The sequence below is a fragment of the Piliocolobus tephrosceles genome, chromosome 14, assembly GCF_002776525.5.
Source record: "Piliocolobus tephrosceles isolate RC106 chromosome 14, ASM277652v3, whole genome shotgun sequence".
Classification (NCBI taxonomy): domain Eukaryota; kingdom Metazoa; phylum Chordata; class Mammalia; order Primates; family Cercopithecidae; genus Piliocolobus; species Piliocolobus tephrosceles.
The window spans coordinates 4629933-4642998 of NC_045447.1; the positions used below are offsets into that span (position 1 = coordinate 4629933).

At 55.2% G+C, this 13066-nt stretch overlaps 1 protein-coding gene across 1 annotated transcript in view; it reads right to left on the reverse strand.

The window, feature by feature from the left end:
* DBH (dopamine beta-hydroxylase) overlaps positions 1 to 12371 on the reverse strand; it is a 23407-nt gene extending 11036 nt beyond the window's left edge. The window contains exons 1-6 of the mRNA XM_026457512.1: positions 12024 to 12371; positions 8377 to 8523; positions 5934 to 6191; positions 5280 to 5456; positions 4546 to 4648; positions 893 to 1059 (exon numbers count right to left, since the gene is read on the reverse strand). Coding sequence (XP_026313297.1) covers positions 893 to 1059; positions 4546 to 4648; positions 5280 to 5456; positions 5934 to 6191; positions 8377 to 8523; positions 12024 to 12371 — 1200 coding nt within the window. The remainder of the gene's footprint in view (positions 1 to 892; positions 1060 to 4545; positions 4649 to 5279; positions 5457 to 5933; positions 6192 to 8376; positions 8524 to 12023) is intronic.
* Between the last annotated feature and the right edge of the window lie 695 nt (positions 12372 to 13066).

Here is a 13066-nt window from a genome sequence, read left to right on the forward strand (position 1 = left end):
CTCTCCCTCTTGGCCATTTGTTCCTATTTTCTGTTCATCCCTGTGCTTGGTTTTTCCAGTAGGTGGTTTGTTTTTCTTACTGTCGGTTTCTAGGAGTTCTTCTTATATGACGGATGTTATTTCATACTTTGTGTATATGTTACAAACGTTTCCTCCTGTGAGGTAGCTTTACTTCTCACAATGACCTACAAAGTAAGTGTTGTACCCATTTCACAGATGGGGAGACTGAGGCTCCTCAGTCTCCCTGACAGTCTCCCTGAGATCCTGGTACCTGGCACTTCACTGCCTCACCTAGTCCTGCCCTGGTTAGGTACATGGTGAAAACCCCATCCTGTGGAATACTATGCAGCAATAAAAAGGCAAATTACCAGAAAAAATGCCTCCATTTGTTGAAAAATTTGCAAACTATTCAATACAACTCTTTAAAAAAAACTCAAAAGGTTTCTAACACCTGCAAGGGCTTCCTGAAATACACAGGAGAAAGGTCTGGAAGCACACAAAGAGCCAATAAGTGGATATCTCAGGGAGAGGCGGCAGCGGATGAGGGGAGCATTCTCTTTAGCTGCAGTGCCTGCGCTTTTGAGTGGCAAGTGCACGTGTGTGTTGCTTACATAATGAAGGCATATTTTAAAATGCAGCGCGTGGAAGCCTGGCACGTGGGTGTGGACTAGTGGGAGCCATGGTTATTGCTGGAGAGGGAGGTGCACACACACAAATGGCCTCTCAGCAGGAAGGCACCCTTGCATACAGAAGAGAGCGAGAACTGCAGAGGGATTCAGGGTCAGGGGAACCAAAGCTGTGCCTGCCACCCTTCCTGGGCCACCACCTGCCAGGCCTCCACTGGGGGACGTGGGAAGACGGAGGGTGTGGTGCCGGGCCCAACCCCACTCACCAGCTGGGTGCACTTGTCCGTGCAGTAGCCAGTGAGGACGAAGGCGGTCTCCCGCGGTGGAATAGCCATCACTGGCGTGTACACCAGTCCCAGCTCCATGATCCCTGCATTGAAGCGCCGCAGCTTGTCTGTGTAGTACAAGCGGATGCCTGAGGAGTCGCGCCGTCCTGGGAGAAGGTGGGATGGATGGAGGTGAGCGGCGAGTGGAGGCCCTCTCACCTCCCCCTGCCGACAGATTATCCCTATGACCCCAGCCAGCCTCAGCCAGGAGGCAGGGCTGGTCACCCCCCATCTGCTCCCACCTGCTAGGCAGACCAAGAGCTGGCTGTCTTTGTTTCCACGCCTGTGGATGCCAGGCAGCTCACAAGATCAATTAACGCAAACAGGTTACACTCACTGGGAAGAAAGAGCTGTTGTTTCTATGAAAACTAGTCGAATGCTATGGAAAGATGTGATCAAGGTGAGCCACTTCAAGCCTCCATGGAATCAGGTGCGGGTGAGATGCTGCTGATAAATGGAAACTCGTAAACAACTTGGATTCTGTGCTCAGATTGTTTCGTAAGTGCTTTGATGTTCTTCTTCCATGTTCCAAGGAACCTAAGCTGGAAATCAGCCTGCAGGACAGTGACAACCTGCAGGGTGTGGTCTGGGTGAAGAAGAGGGCGTAGAACTCCCATCTGCCGCTGGCATAGAAGAGCTCTGGTCCTGTGTCAAGGCTGGGCAAGTGTGAGTGTATCTCTGTGTTGATGTTAACAAGAAGCATTCCAGGAGCTCATCCTCCCTGCAGCCCCTGCTTTTACTACTTTATGTCCTGCAGACCCAGGGAATCCACCTACCAAGCTGACATCTCAGGAACAATTTGAATGAGAATCTGGCCCCCCAGGAGGAGGGTCAGTGTTGGAGGTCTAGCCCCGCTTCATGCACGGCCCCGGGTCCCGCTTGGTCAACAGCGTGCTGTGTGCCCTCTGATGACTTGCTGTCCCTTTCTGGGCCTCAGCCCCCAGTCAAGGGCCTCTTCTAAAGGAATAACATGGTGCTTCTTCCAGTCACAGAAACTGTGTCTTCTGATTATGGTGTGGCCATGCTTGTTGGTTCTCCTTGCAGTTTGCTAATTGGAGAGTCCCTGAAGCTCCCTGGGCCAGCCTCCCAGGGGTCATATGAAACTGATGGTCAGAGGTCCAGGGGGCCGGGCACTGTGGCTCATGCCTGTAATCCCAGCACTTTGGGAGGCCGAGGTGGGTGGATCACCTGAGGTCGGGAGTTCAAGATCAGCCTGACCAACATGGTGAAACCCTGTCTCTACTAAAAATCCAAAAACTAGCCAGGTGTGGTGGCATGCGCCTATAATCCCAGCTACTCGGGAGGCTGAGGCAGGAGAATCGCTTGAACCTGGGAGGCAGAGGTTGCAGTTAACCGAGATCGCGCCACTGCACTCCAGCCTGGGTGACAAAGTGAGATTTCATCTCAAAACAAAAAACAAAAAAACAGAGGTTCAGGGATGCTGGCATCCACTGGAACATCCTCACAACCAGGCGTCATCCAGGTAGCCCCGCCGTTCCTGAAACTCCATGCCTAGTGAATCAGCAGTCAGGCTCAGATATGGGCTGGGCTCATGGTTGGGTGGGATCTAAAGGCCTGGCCATGGCCCCATGCCCCTGGATGTATGGTGGACATGGCGGGGTGGTCAGGAGGGGCTATGCAGCAGGAGACTCTGCCCCCTGGGTTACGTATAGGAAAGGGATGTCAGGCGGCAAGGAGTGTGAAATTGACAAGGGGTTTTAATTCACAGGGACAAAGCTTCTGATGAAGACTTAAAAAAAAAGATATAAAATTCTGGTCACAAGAAAAACATTAATGGGCCAGAAAAGCAGTCGGGACAGACACGCAGCCGGGTGACCAGTGCTGACTTCAAAACCGGGAGCCGGGAGCTCGTGAGTGCTTTCATCTTCTTCATGCTTTGCTGCTCTCCATCTTCTCACCAGTGTACATGCATTGCTCTTTCTGATCAAACAAACTAAGAGGGTGGTACAGATACTAACATCTTCCCTGGGTGCCAGAAATGCTCTAAGCATAACCCATCCCCTTCATGGGAGCTTTGCACAGTAAGAATCATCAGCCCTATTTTACAGATGAAGAAGCTGAGGATGGAGCCTGAACTCTGCTCAGGACCACAGGGCTGGGAAGTGGCCAAGCTGGAATTCAAATCCAGGGCTGTGGACTGGTGTGCAGGGCATTTTCAGGGGGGCCCAACCATCTCCCTGCTTGTTTCCTTTAAGGTGAGGCCAAAACAGCTCCTCTTGCCTCTGCCTTCTTCCCTCGACACCCCTACACCATCCAAACTCAAACGGCTCCTGTATCTCCGGGCTGATTACATCAGAGGATAATAATAAAAAGGGTGTTGCAATTGGTTAAAATTCAGATGGGGATTAAATCATGAAATAATTGTGGGATTTTGATATTTATAGAAAAGCAGCCCATCTCAAGATTGGTGAAGTGACAGGAGCGTCCTTATATTTGGCAAAGGATCCATAAATACAACCAGATAATCATGACTAGACAGACTTCCCTGATGCTTAAGGAGTTTTCAAAAATCCATTTGCTTTCAGGGTTTAAATGAGCAATAAATCCTGTATCATGCTAAGGCCCAAGCTGACTTATACCCTTCTCTGTGCATGTGGAGATAACTCCAACAGTGGCGGATGGTATTACTTATGCAGCCAGGAAAAAAAACCACAGGCGACTGTTAGCTGAGCACAGCCCCGTGCCCACAGCAAGTTCTGTGCGTGAGCCTTTTCCAGCTTCACAATAGCTGTGGGAGGTGGGAGAACAGGCAGAGGGTGAGGTCATCCACCCAGCCTCCCCGAGGTGGTGAGGCACAGCCTAGCACCTATCTCTTAGGCCACTTCTGCCCCTTGCACAAATGAAAATAAGAAGCACCATTCAGAGAGACAGAAAAAGTGTGTGTATGTGTGTGCTTGTGCGTGCATGTGTATGTGTACGTATGTGCGTGTGCATGTGTGCGTGTGTCCACGTGTGTGTGCATGTGTGTGTGTGTCTGTATATGGTGGAAGATGCTGGTGCAACAGAGAGAGGGAAGTATTTTTTTCAGTTTCTGAGACAGCGTCACCTGGCCTTGCCATGCTGAGGGCTGACCCTGTTGACTCCACCCTCAGGTATGGGTGATCCAACAGTAGCTACCTCCAGCTCCCCTTCCCATCCCTGCCCTCCGGCCAGTCCGGAACCCCTGTGTCCTGGAATATGCCCTGCTTTGCCACCTTCCTGTTTATGCACACACTCCTCCCTCTATTTGGAACTTGGCATCTGGCAGTTTCCCTTATGAAAATTCTCCTTGTCCTTTCCCCTGGGACGGACAGTGCTGCGCCGATGGCCACCAGTATTATAGGGACAAGGAGGGAGGTGCGGGGCCACTGCTGGGCCCTGGCAATGCTGTGAGGAGTGAGCCCCTCGAGGTCCTGTCCCTGGGAGCCCACCACAGCCACGGAAGATGGAGAGCGGATGAGGCAGACGCAAGGGCCTTGTGCCAAGAGGAGCTGCACAGCAGGGGCGCCATGCTGGGCAGACAAAGGGTGGAATTTTCTCACTGGCTCAACACAGCTGAGCCCTAGGGGGAGGATGGCATCAGAGCCCCCTACCTTCTATCACCAGCGGGTTGTGGTAGTGAACTTCCAGGCGGACATATCTGGAGGACCCGGGGCCCCCGAAGGCAATGCCGGCTTCCTCTGGGTAGTAAAATGCCTGTGTGGGGCAGGGTGTCAGACAGACGGGTGTGTCCTGAAAGGGTCCCAGGTCCCGGCAGGGACAAACCCCGTCAACTGTTGGGGCCTGAGCCTCAGGGGTGGAGGAGGGGGCGCAGCAGGATTAGAGTGACGCTTCCTCCTGACATCTCTTTACAAGCCCAAGGAACATCCTGTGACTCGGGTCAGGGTGTCGGGGAGAGGAGCTGGTGTTTAGGGCTGAGACTTCCCCCAAAACCCCTTCTCTGGACGGGTGCAAGAGCTGGCAAGACCCCCATTGTCTCAGCCTGTGGAGGCCTCGACACTGGCCCCATCCCACCAGCCAGCCCTGGGACCACTCTGTGCACAAAACCCTGACTCCAGTTGGGAAACAGAATCAGGACCCGCTGAAGGCATAAGGTCCTGGGGCACTTGCGTTTCTGTGGAAAATTTAAAAAGGCTGGAAGCAGGTGGCATTTCAGACATCACAGAGGCGAGGGGGCCAGCTCAGGCCTGGCCATTCTGGTGGCCTCGTGAGCCCCCTTAGGAGCCCCTTCTTGGGGCCTCTGAGACAGTGAAGCTGGGGAAACAGAGGTGTGGGGATGCCAGGGGCCCAGGCAGGAGACACCATGCTGGGGTCGCGGGGCACGCACCTTGGCGCCCAGGGCCCAGGCGGCCAGCACGTGGCGGCAGTAGTTGAGGCGGTCAGGTTTCATCTTGGAGTCACAGGGCCCGCTGAAGTGGGGAACGTTGTCCATCTCGGGGGCGCACTGGAAGATTTCCATGTGGTGCACGAGGGCCTCGTTGCCCTTGGTGATGATGGGCTCGTACTGTGAGGAGGCAGCCCCCTGAGCCCGGGAACCGGCCGCCCACCCTCCCCTCCCCAGCAGCTCTCCTCCATAGGTGTCTGTCTGCCCATCTATAAATGGGGGATGATCAAGACAATTTTGGGGACACTTCTGGGGCTCAGAGCCGTGAGGGTGGAGCCATCAGCCCAGAAAGAAATCCCATAGAGAGCTCCAGAGTGAAGGAAACAAGGTTCTTACAGGCCATTTCCTGCCAACAGGATACAGCTGTCCTCATGCATATGGGGCCATGGCCGGGCCGGCCCCTGCAGCCTCAGTGGGAGGCAGGGCAGCCCTGAGGTTATAGCCCGGGCCCAGAGCGCACCTTCAAGGCCATGCACCTTCCTGCTGTATGACTCTGGACACTCACATAACCTCCCTGGGCCTACTTCCCCTGCTGGAAACTGGGGGCTCTTGTGCTGAAGGAGGGATCACCTCGCCCCTCCCCCAGGGCCATTGTACCTTGACAATGTGGTGCCGAGGGAAGCCCTCGGGAAGCTCGTGGATATAGCACCAGTACGTGGTCACCTGGTTGGGGATCTGGATATCGGGAGCGTGGATATCCATGGTGCACGTGTCTGAGGGTATGGCCGGGAAGGTGATATTGGGCTTCAGGAGCTGCACCCTCTGTAGCCCCGTCCGCAGGCCCGAGCTGTTGATGGCCTCCAGTGACCGGAATGGCTCCTCCAGGATCCCGTAGACCAAGTGGACTGTGCCATCCTGCAGCCAAGACGGGGGTCAATTGGTCACCCATTCAGAGCCCCAGAGTTGGGCTTCTGAGGGGATGCCACATCCCTGCCCACCCACATCTACCAGGCGACACACCTCGCTCTCATCTCTGTGAATAAGGGACCCTTAAGGCTTGCATGGCACTAGCTGGGACTACATCCCGGGCTAATGACCCCCAGGATCCTCTATTTGCACCGACCATCAAATACTTTTCTAAACACATTCCACCTGCGCTCACTTAACATCCATTCAAGCAGTGACGACTGGGCCCGCCATGAGCCAGTGTGGCCAGGACATTTGTTCCCTCCACCGACCCCAAGGTCACGGGGAACTGGGTGTGGGGGATCATTGGTCAGTTCGGCAGCCCAGCCTGAGGATTCAGTGCCCTCTGTGAAAGGAAGGAACCACCCTGGGGCTTGCTGACGGTCACACTGAGCTGCGGAGTAGCGCCATGTTGTGTAGTCACCACTAGCTTGGCAGGAGGGGACCAAGCAACCATAGAAAGCTCCGTGGGTCTACATGGTGCTGGAGGCCACAGGCAGACTCAGGAGGCAAGACACGGGGCTGGCTTCCTTACACGCTATCATGAGTGGAAACGGGGATCAGGTGTGGAAAGTGCCTTTCGTAGCTGTCTGGGCACCACAGGTGCAGACCCGTGTGGGTGGCTAATTTGCTCTTTGAGTTTGTGGAAGGCTGGTGGGTCACCCTGTACAGAGGACGCCCAGAGCTCCAGGCAGAGGCCTCCATACCTGGCCTGGAGCCTCTGGGCTGAACACACACAGGCATTGGCCTTCCCTGTGAGGTGCTTCCAGAAGGTTCTCTGTTCACCCTTGCCTCGTCCACTGGGAAGCAGGGTAAGGGTTCAACAACCTGCTAGAAGAACACTTCTTCCGGCACCAGGTCTGCCCCAGCACACCCCGAGCTCCTGGGTACGTCCACTTACCACCTCTGGGCCTTAGTTTCCTTATCTGGCAAACAGCCAGCTGTTCTGTTTTCTTAGATTCTATATTTGTCTATTTGGCATCTATTAATTGATTACAGGCTGAAACAGACGGCCAGAGTTGTTTACACCTGTCCTTCCCTCCAACATTCACACGTGTGTGAGAATCCTATTCCCAACCCTCCAACCCATCCCAATCGCATATCCCTAGCCACCTCCTCCACCTGACTCTCACACCCCAGGCCAATATTGCCTCCGCCCTAAATCACCCTAGGGCCAGGAACCAGGCAACTAGAGACCACTCCAGCCACCCAGAACCCACCAGAATTGTCCAAATGAAGTGACTTCCTTGCCCTGCCTGGCCTTTCCCATGGAAACCCCAAGAAAGCCTCAAGCCTGGGCTCTCCCCTGGCTCCCGCATCTGCCTCCTGACCAAACCCAGGTCTCCGCAGGTGGGCCTGCACGGCACAGGTGCACCTTCTCTCAGGAAATGCAATCAATCTTTCCATGGTACTGGCCTCCCGTGTGGTCACTCAGCTAACCCCATAGATTAAGACCTGACACTAGCTGCCACCCCAGGCCACTGCCACACCAAAGGATTACTTACACAAGACAAAAGGTGTCAGGTGTGCTAGAGTTAAAGGGTTTTGTCTTCAAGGGCAAGGTGGGTTGTTTTCCCTAAGAGGTGGGGGGAGGGGGGACTCTTAGAGCAGCATAAGAAGCCTGTGGTTTTTGCAACGTTTTGTGGCTCCCATGAACTCCCAGGCGGAGCTGGTCAGGCCGTACATATCATCTAGTTCCCATCCCCATTTTACAGATGGGCAAAGTGCGGTCCAAAGGAGGAAGGGAGCTGTCCCGAGCCTCACAGTGAGCTGGTGACAGGGCCGGGATGGAAAGCCAGGTCTCCTGGGTTCCAGAATTCCACCTGATGGTTAATAGGACCAGGAGGAGAGAGACATCCAGGAGCAGCCCCACATCTAGAAACCATGTCAGCTACGTGTCAGCAAAGAGCTGCTTCTTTGAGGGCTCAGGGGCAGTAGCAGAGCTGGACCATCCTAAGCACCTTGACCCCGCCACTGCCTCTGGGCCATCCTCCTTGGCTTTCTCTCTGGCATAGCCGGCCAGGCCCAGGCCCCAAACTTACCAGGGACAGGAAAGGTACTATGCCATTGGCACAGGATGGCAACATGGTACACGCAGCCCACGCCCTCCTGGGTGCTCACAGCCACCCCTTACCTCGATGAGGTAATCCTTGGGGTCGCAGGTACCAAAGGGCCTCTTGAAAAGCAGGACCAGGCCTTCTGGGGTCCTCTGCACTTGCAGCAGCTGGTAGTCCTGCTGGGGATCCAGGTGGATCTTCCCCTTCTGGTCACTCCAGGCGTCCTGCAGAGAGAAGCACTGGGCTCCAGGCATGAAGGAGCCAAGCCAGGCCAATCCACAAGGGAAAAGGGCATTCCCCGGCAGAGCTCTGCATTCATTGCCAGCTGAGCTGGGGCTGCTGGGCCTCAGTTCCTGTGGATCTGAGCGTTCTGCCTGGGCTTGGAGCTTCACTCACACCTTCTATGTCCATTTCTGCTTGGAGGCAGTGGAGTTGATCCCTGACAGTGCTCACCTCCTCTGCATCCAGGAACCAGGGCTCTCACTTGCCAGCAGGTCACAGGCTCTGTTAGCCATGGGGATTCCCAGGCCTGGAGGGCGGGACACTGAGCTTCTTAAGAAGATAACTTAGGCTAGGCTCCCAACACCTCATCAGGACTGGGACCAATACCTCAAACCCATGCTGCCCACATTCATGCAGGCAGGAGGGTTGCGGAGCCTCAGAAAGGGGAAAGTTGGGAACAGGGTGGGACATGAACAGGAAGGGAGAGAGAAACCAGGGCGCCACATCTAAGGTGGTGATTGATAGCAGGTGCCCACCCTGCACTGGCACAACCCTGAGAACAAGCACTGCTTTATTACTTTATAAATACATGTAATTTTGGATTTTTTTTTTTTTTTTTTTTTTTTTTTTTTTGAGATAGGGTCTCACTATGTTGCCTGGGCTGGTCCTGAACTCCTGGCCTCAAGCGATCCTCCTGCTTCATCCTCCCAAAGTGCTGGAATGACAGGCATGAGCCACCACACCCAGCCTGAAGCATCACTTTAAACCCTGCAGCCTAGGCATTGCTCCCCTCACCTAGTCCCAGCCCTGCTTGGAGAAGGTAAGCTGAGGCCCGGGGAGGCATCGGACCTGCCGCATTCTCCCAGGATGCTTCCTGGGATCTGGATCGGTGACCTCTGCCCTCCCTGTCCCCGGCTGCTCCCTTTGCGCTGGGCCCTAAGGGGCAGGGACATGGTGGCCCCAGGCCAGGTCACAGGGAAGAAGTCCACCAGGAAAGAGATCTACTGAGAAACAGTGAGGAACCTTCCCCAACAAGCAGGCTGCCCTTCGTACTCAAGAAGGGCCCTTCTTAGATTCCGTATTTGTCTATTTGGCTTCTATTAATTGATTGCAGGCTCAAACAGACAACCAGAGTTGTTTACACCTGTCCTGCCCTCCAACATCCACGTGTGTGTGAGAATCCTATTCCTAACCTTCCGACCCACCCCAAGCCCATATCCCTAACCATCTCCTCCACCTGACTCTCACACTCCAGGCCAATATTGCCCTGACCCTAAAATCACCCTAGGGCCAGGAACCAGGCAACGAGAGACCACCCCAGCCACCCGGAGCCCACCAGAATTGTCCAAAGCTGCTTCCCTGCCCTGCCTGGCCTTTCCCATGGAAACCCTCAAGAAAGCCTTGGGCCCTTGGCCTTAAGGACTTTGGGTTGTGTTTCTTTTTAATCTTACATTCAGGGGTAAAACATCTTTTCTTCATTTCCTTGAGAAAAAAGAAATCTGCAAAAGATATTGCAAAACTTTCCCTAGAGAAAAAAGCCACGCAGTGCCACCCTGCCGGGGACACTGCTGATTTGCCGAGAGACTCGTTTTAAACAGAGGCAGAAAGTTCTCCTGTGATATTTCAGCTGGAAATCAAGAAGATATTAGTTGAACATATTGCTTAGGGAGGAATAACAAGGCTGACATTTGTTTCCGTAGGAATTTGTTGTGCAAATTAACCTTGCCAGTGCATGGAAAGGCAAAGTCACCTGGCTTCCCTAGCAGCCGGGAAATGCAGGCAGGGGGACGCTGCACCAGGGAGGAGCAAACACTCCTGCATTCAGGGTGCCTCATGGAGAGGCTTGCGAAGAACTCCAAACTGTCAGCGATGGGGTTCAGCTGCTCCTCCAGACGGCTGATGGCTCAGAATCAGGGCTGTCCCAGGTCTTTCTTGGCTGGAACCTGAGCCACAGAGTGTCTTTGTGCACAGGAATCTGTGCAGCCCCATGCGTCAGAGCAGGGCCCTTCCCAGGCAGCTCCACCTATCCTATCTGGGTGGCCCTAAGCCTCACTAGTGACACAGGCAAATGCCTCCTGGCTGAGTCTTGGGAATTGGAGGGGGCAAGCTCAGCTCCAGAAACAGTGGCCACCGTGTGCCCTCATGAATTCACAACACCCAAAAAGGCAGACAGGGACTGTCCGCCCCACCATCCCATGGCGAGATCAAGGCGCAGAGCTGGAGCCGGCGCTTTGCACAGACTCAGCTCTCCAGCTCCCCCACCATCCCATGGTGAGATCAAGGCGCAGAGCTGGAGCTGGCCACTCTGCACAGACTCAGCTCCCCGGCTCCAGCTGTGTTCTCCCAGATAAAGCAGGCACCTCCTGACTTTGGAAATAAAACTTTTTTGTCCCTCCTTTGTCTGTTTCTGTGGAGAGAGTTGGATTTCATCCACAAAGAAGCCCTGGTGGCCAGTCCCATATGGGAAGGAAGGCGGGAGCAGGACCCAGGGCAGGCAGTGGGCTTGCCCACTTCGGGGACCCCCTGCAGCTTGTGGAAGGGCCTAAAGTCCTCTCCAGTTTGAAGGGAAACTTTTCCCCTTTCTCCACCCTGTGAAACAAGAGTGGAGGTAAATTTGGCAGAAAGGAGTCAAGAGCCCATCCTGACAGTTTTGGCTGAGCCCTGTGGGGCTGGTTCGACACCTATGGGTGGGGGCAGGGTGTCTGCACCTGCTCAGCCAGTCCATGGGTACAAGCACAGTAGGTCAGGCTGGATCCCATGGGTGCACAGGCCTCATGCGGTGCCTGGCCACGTGCCACTACCTGGCCCACATCAGTGGGCATGTGTGCTCTGGGGACATTGTTTACAGGGCCAGGGGTCGTGGGGTCTGTGCTCCTGCACGTGTGGGGTGTGGAGCGGCATGAGTTTGTGTGGTGTGTGTGTCCTCTGTGTATAGTTCCATTCCTTGGGATTGCTGGGTCCTGTGATTTGGGGTGGGCAGTCAAGGACCATGGAAAACATGTCTTTCCTATTTTGTCCTCACACTGAGATCCCCGTGATGCCCAAGCTCGGGGTGCAGACTTGGCTCAGAGCAGAGTCAGCTCAAACACTGAGAGGTGCAGACAAACTTTCTGGGTTAAGGAGGGTGAGTGTAGAAAGACGGCCAGATTCGGGCGCGGTGGCTCAAGCCTGTAATCCCAGCACTTTGGGAGGCCGAGACGGGCGGATCACGAGGTCAGAAGATCGAGATCATCCTGGCTAACACGGTGAAACCCTGTCTCTACTAAAAAATACAAAAAACTAGCCGGGCGAGGTGGCGGGCGCCTGTAGTCCCAGCTACTCGGGAGGCTGAGGCAGGAGAATGGCGTCAACCCGGGAGGCGGAGCTTGCAGTGAGCTGAGATCCGACCACTGCACTCCAACCCCGGGCGACAGAGCGAGACTCCGTCTCAAAAAAAGAAGACAGCCAGATGGGGTGCTGGGTCGGGAAGGGTTCGGAGAGCTGGCAGGGAGGAGAGACTCACCGCAAAATAGGCAGTGTCCCCATCGGTCCAGAGCACCACGAGGTCTGCATTCTCAAGCTCGCCACGGTCAGACATCCCAAACAGGACCCCAGCCTTGAGCTGCTTCACCAGGAGCTGGAAGAAGATGGCCTCCTGGGTGTAGCTGACATTCCATGAGAGCTCCAGGGACCCCTCGGGGTCCAGGGGGATGCGGTAGAGGAAGGGGCTCTCAGGGGGAGCCGAGCCCTGCAGTGCAGCCACCAGGATGACCAGGAAGACGGCCACTGCTGTGCTGTACATGAAGGCCGCCTCCCGCACACTGGGGCAGGGCAGGCTGGCCCAGCGACACCACTGACTGGGGGCCTGCATGGCTGGGGTGAGCTCTCCGGTCCCACCTGGCTATTTATGCCCCGGTCCTGAATGGGGTGGGTCCAAGTAACATGGGTAATCACATTTGTCTGGTGGGGAATTCAATTGTCCCTCCCAGAAGCTTGTGCCCCAGGCCAAGCACTCTGCCTGCTGCCCTCCTCTAATTGGCACTAATGACACATGGACGTCATCAGTGGGAGTTGAAGCAGACAGGCGGATGCTGTGGCTTCTGAGATGGCTTTGAAGAGCTGTCCCAAAAGCAGATCCCCCCTGCAGCCAAGAGGCCTTTCAGATGCCCTCTGGCCAGGCACCGGCTGACTGCCTCACAGGCTGTCCAGCCCAGTCCCCAGTGGCATGGGGTCTGCACCACCTCCACCACCCACGGATAAGCAGACTGAGGTCCGAGGAGCTGCTCCAGGCCAACCAGTGAAGGATGGGCCTATAGCCGCCTCAGGCCTGGGCCAGGGAGCAGAGCCGTTTGTACAATACTAGCGGGTGGGCCCATTTCGAACCAAAAATAAGACAATCTCCAAATAGTCCCTGTGTTTAGACACTCTCTCCACGGCCTGCTGTTCCCACTTTTGTCTCCTCTCAATTTTCCCACAGCCTCCAGCTGGTACCACGGCTGCTCCAGAAGGCGCGAGAGCATCATAGGGAGTGGGGGACACGGGCGTGGGGTGCATCTCTGGGGACAC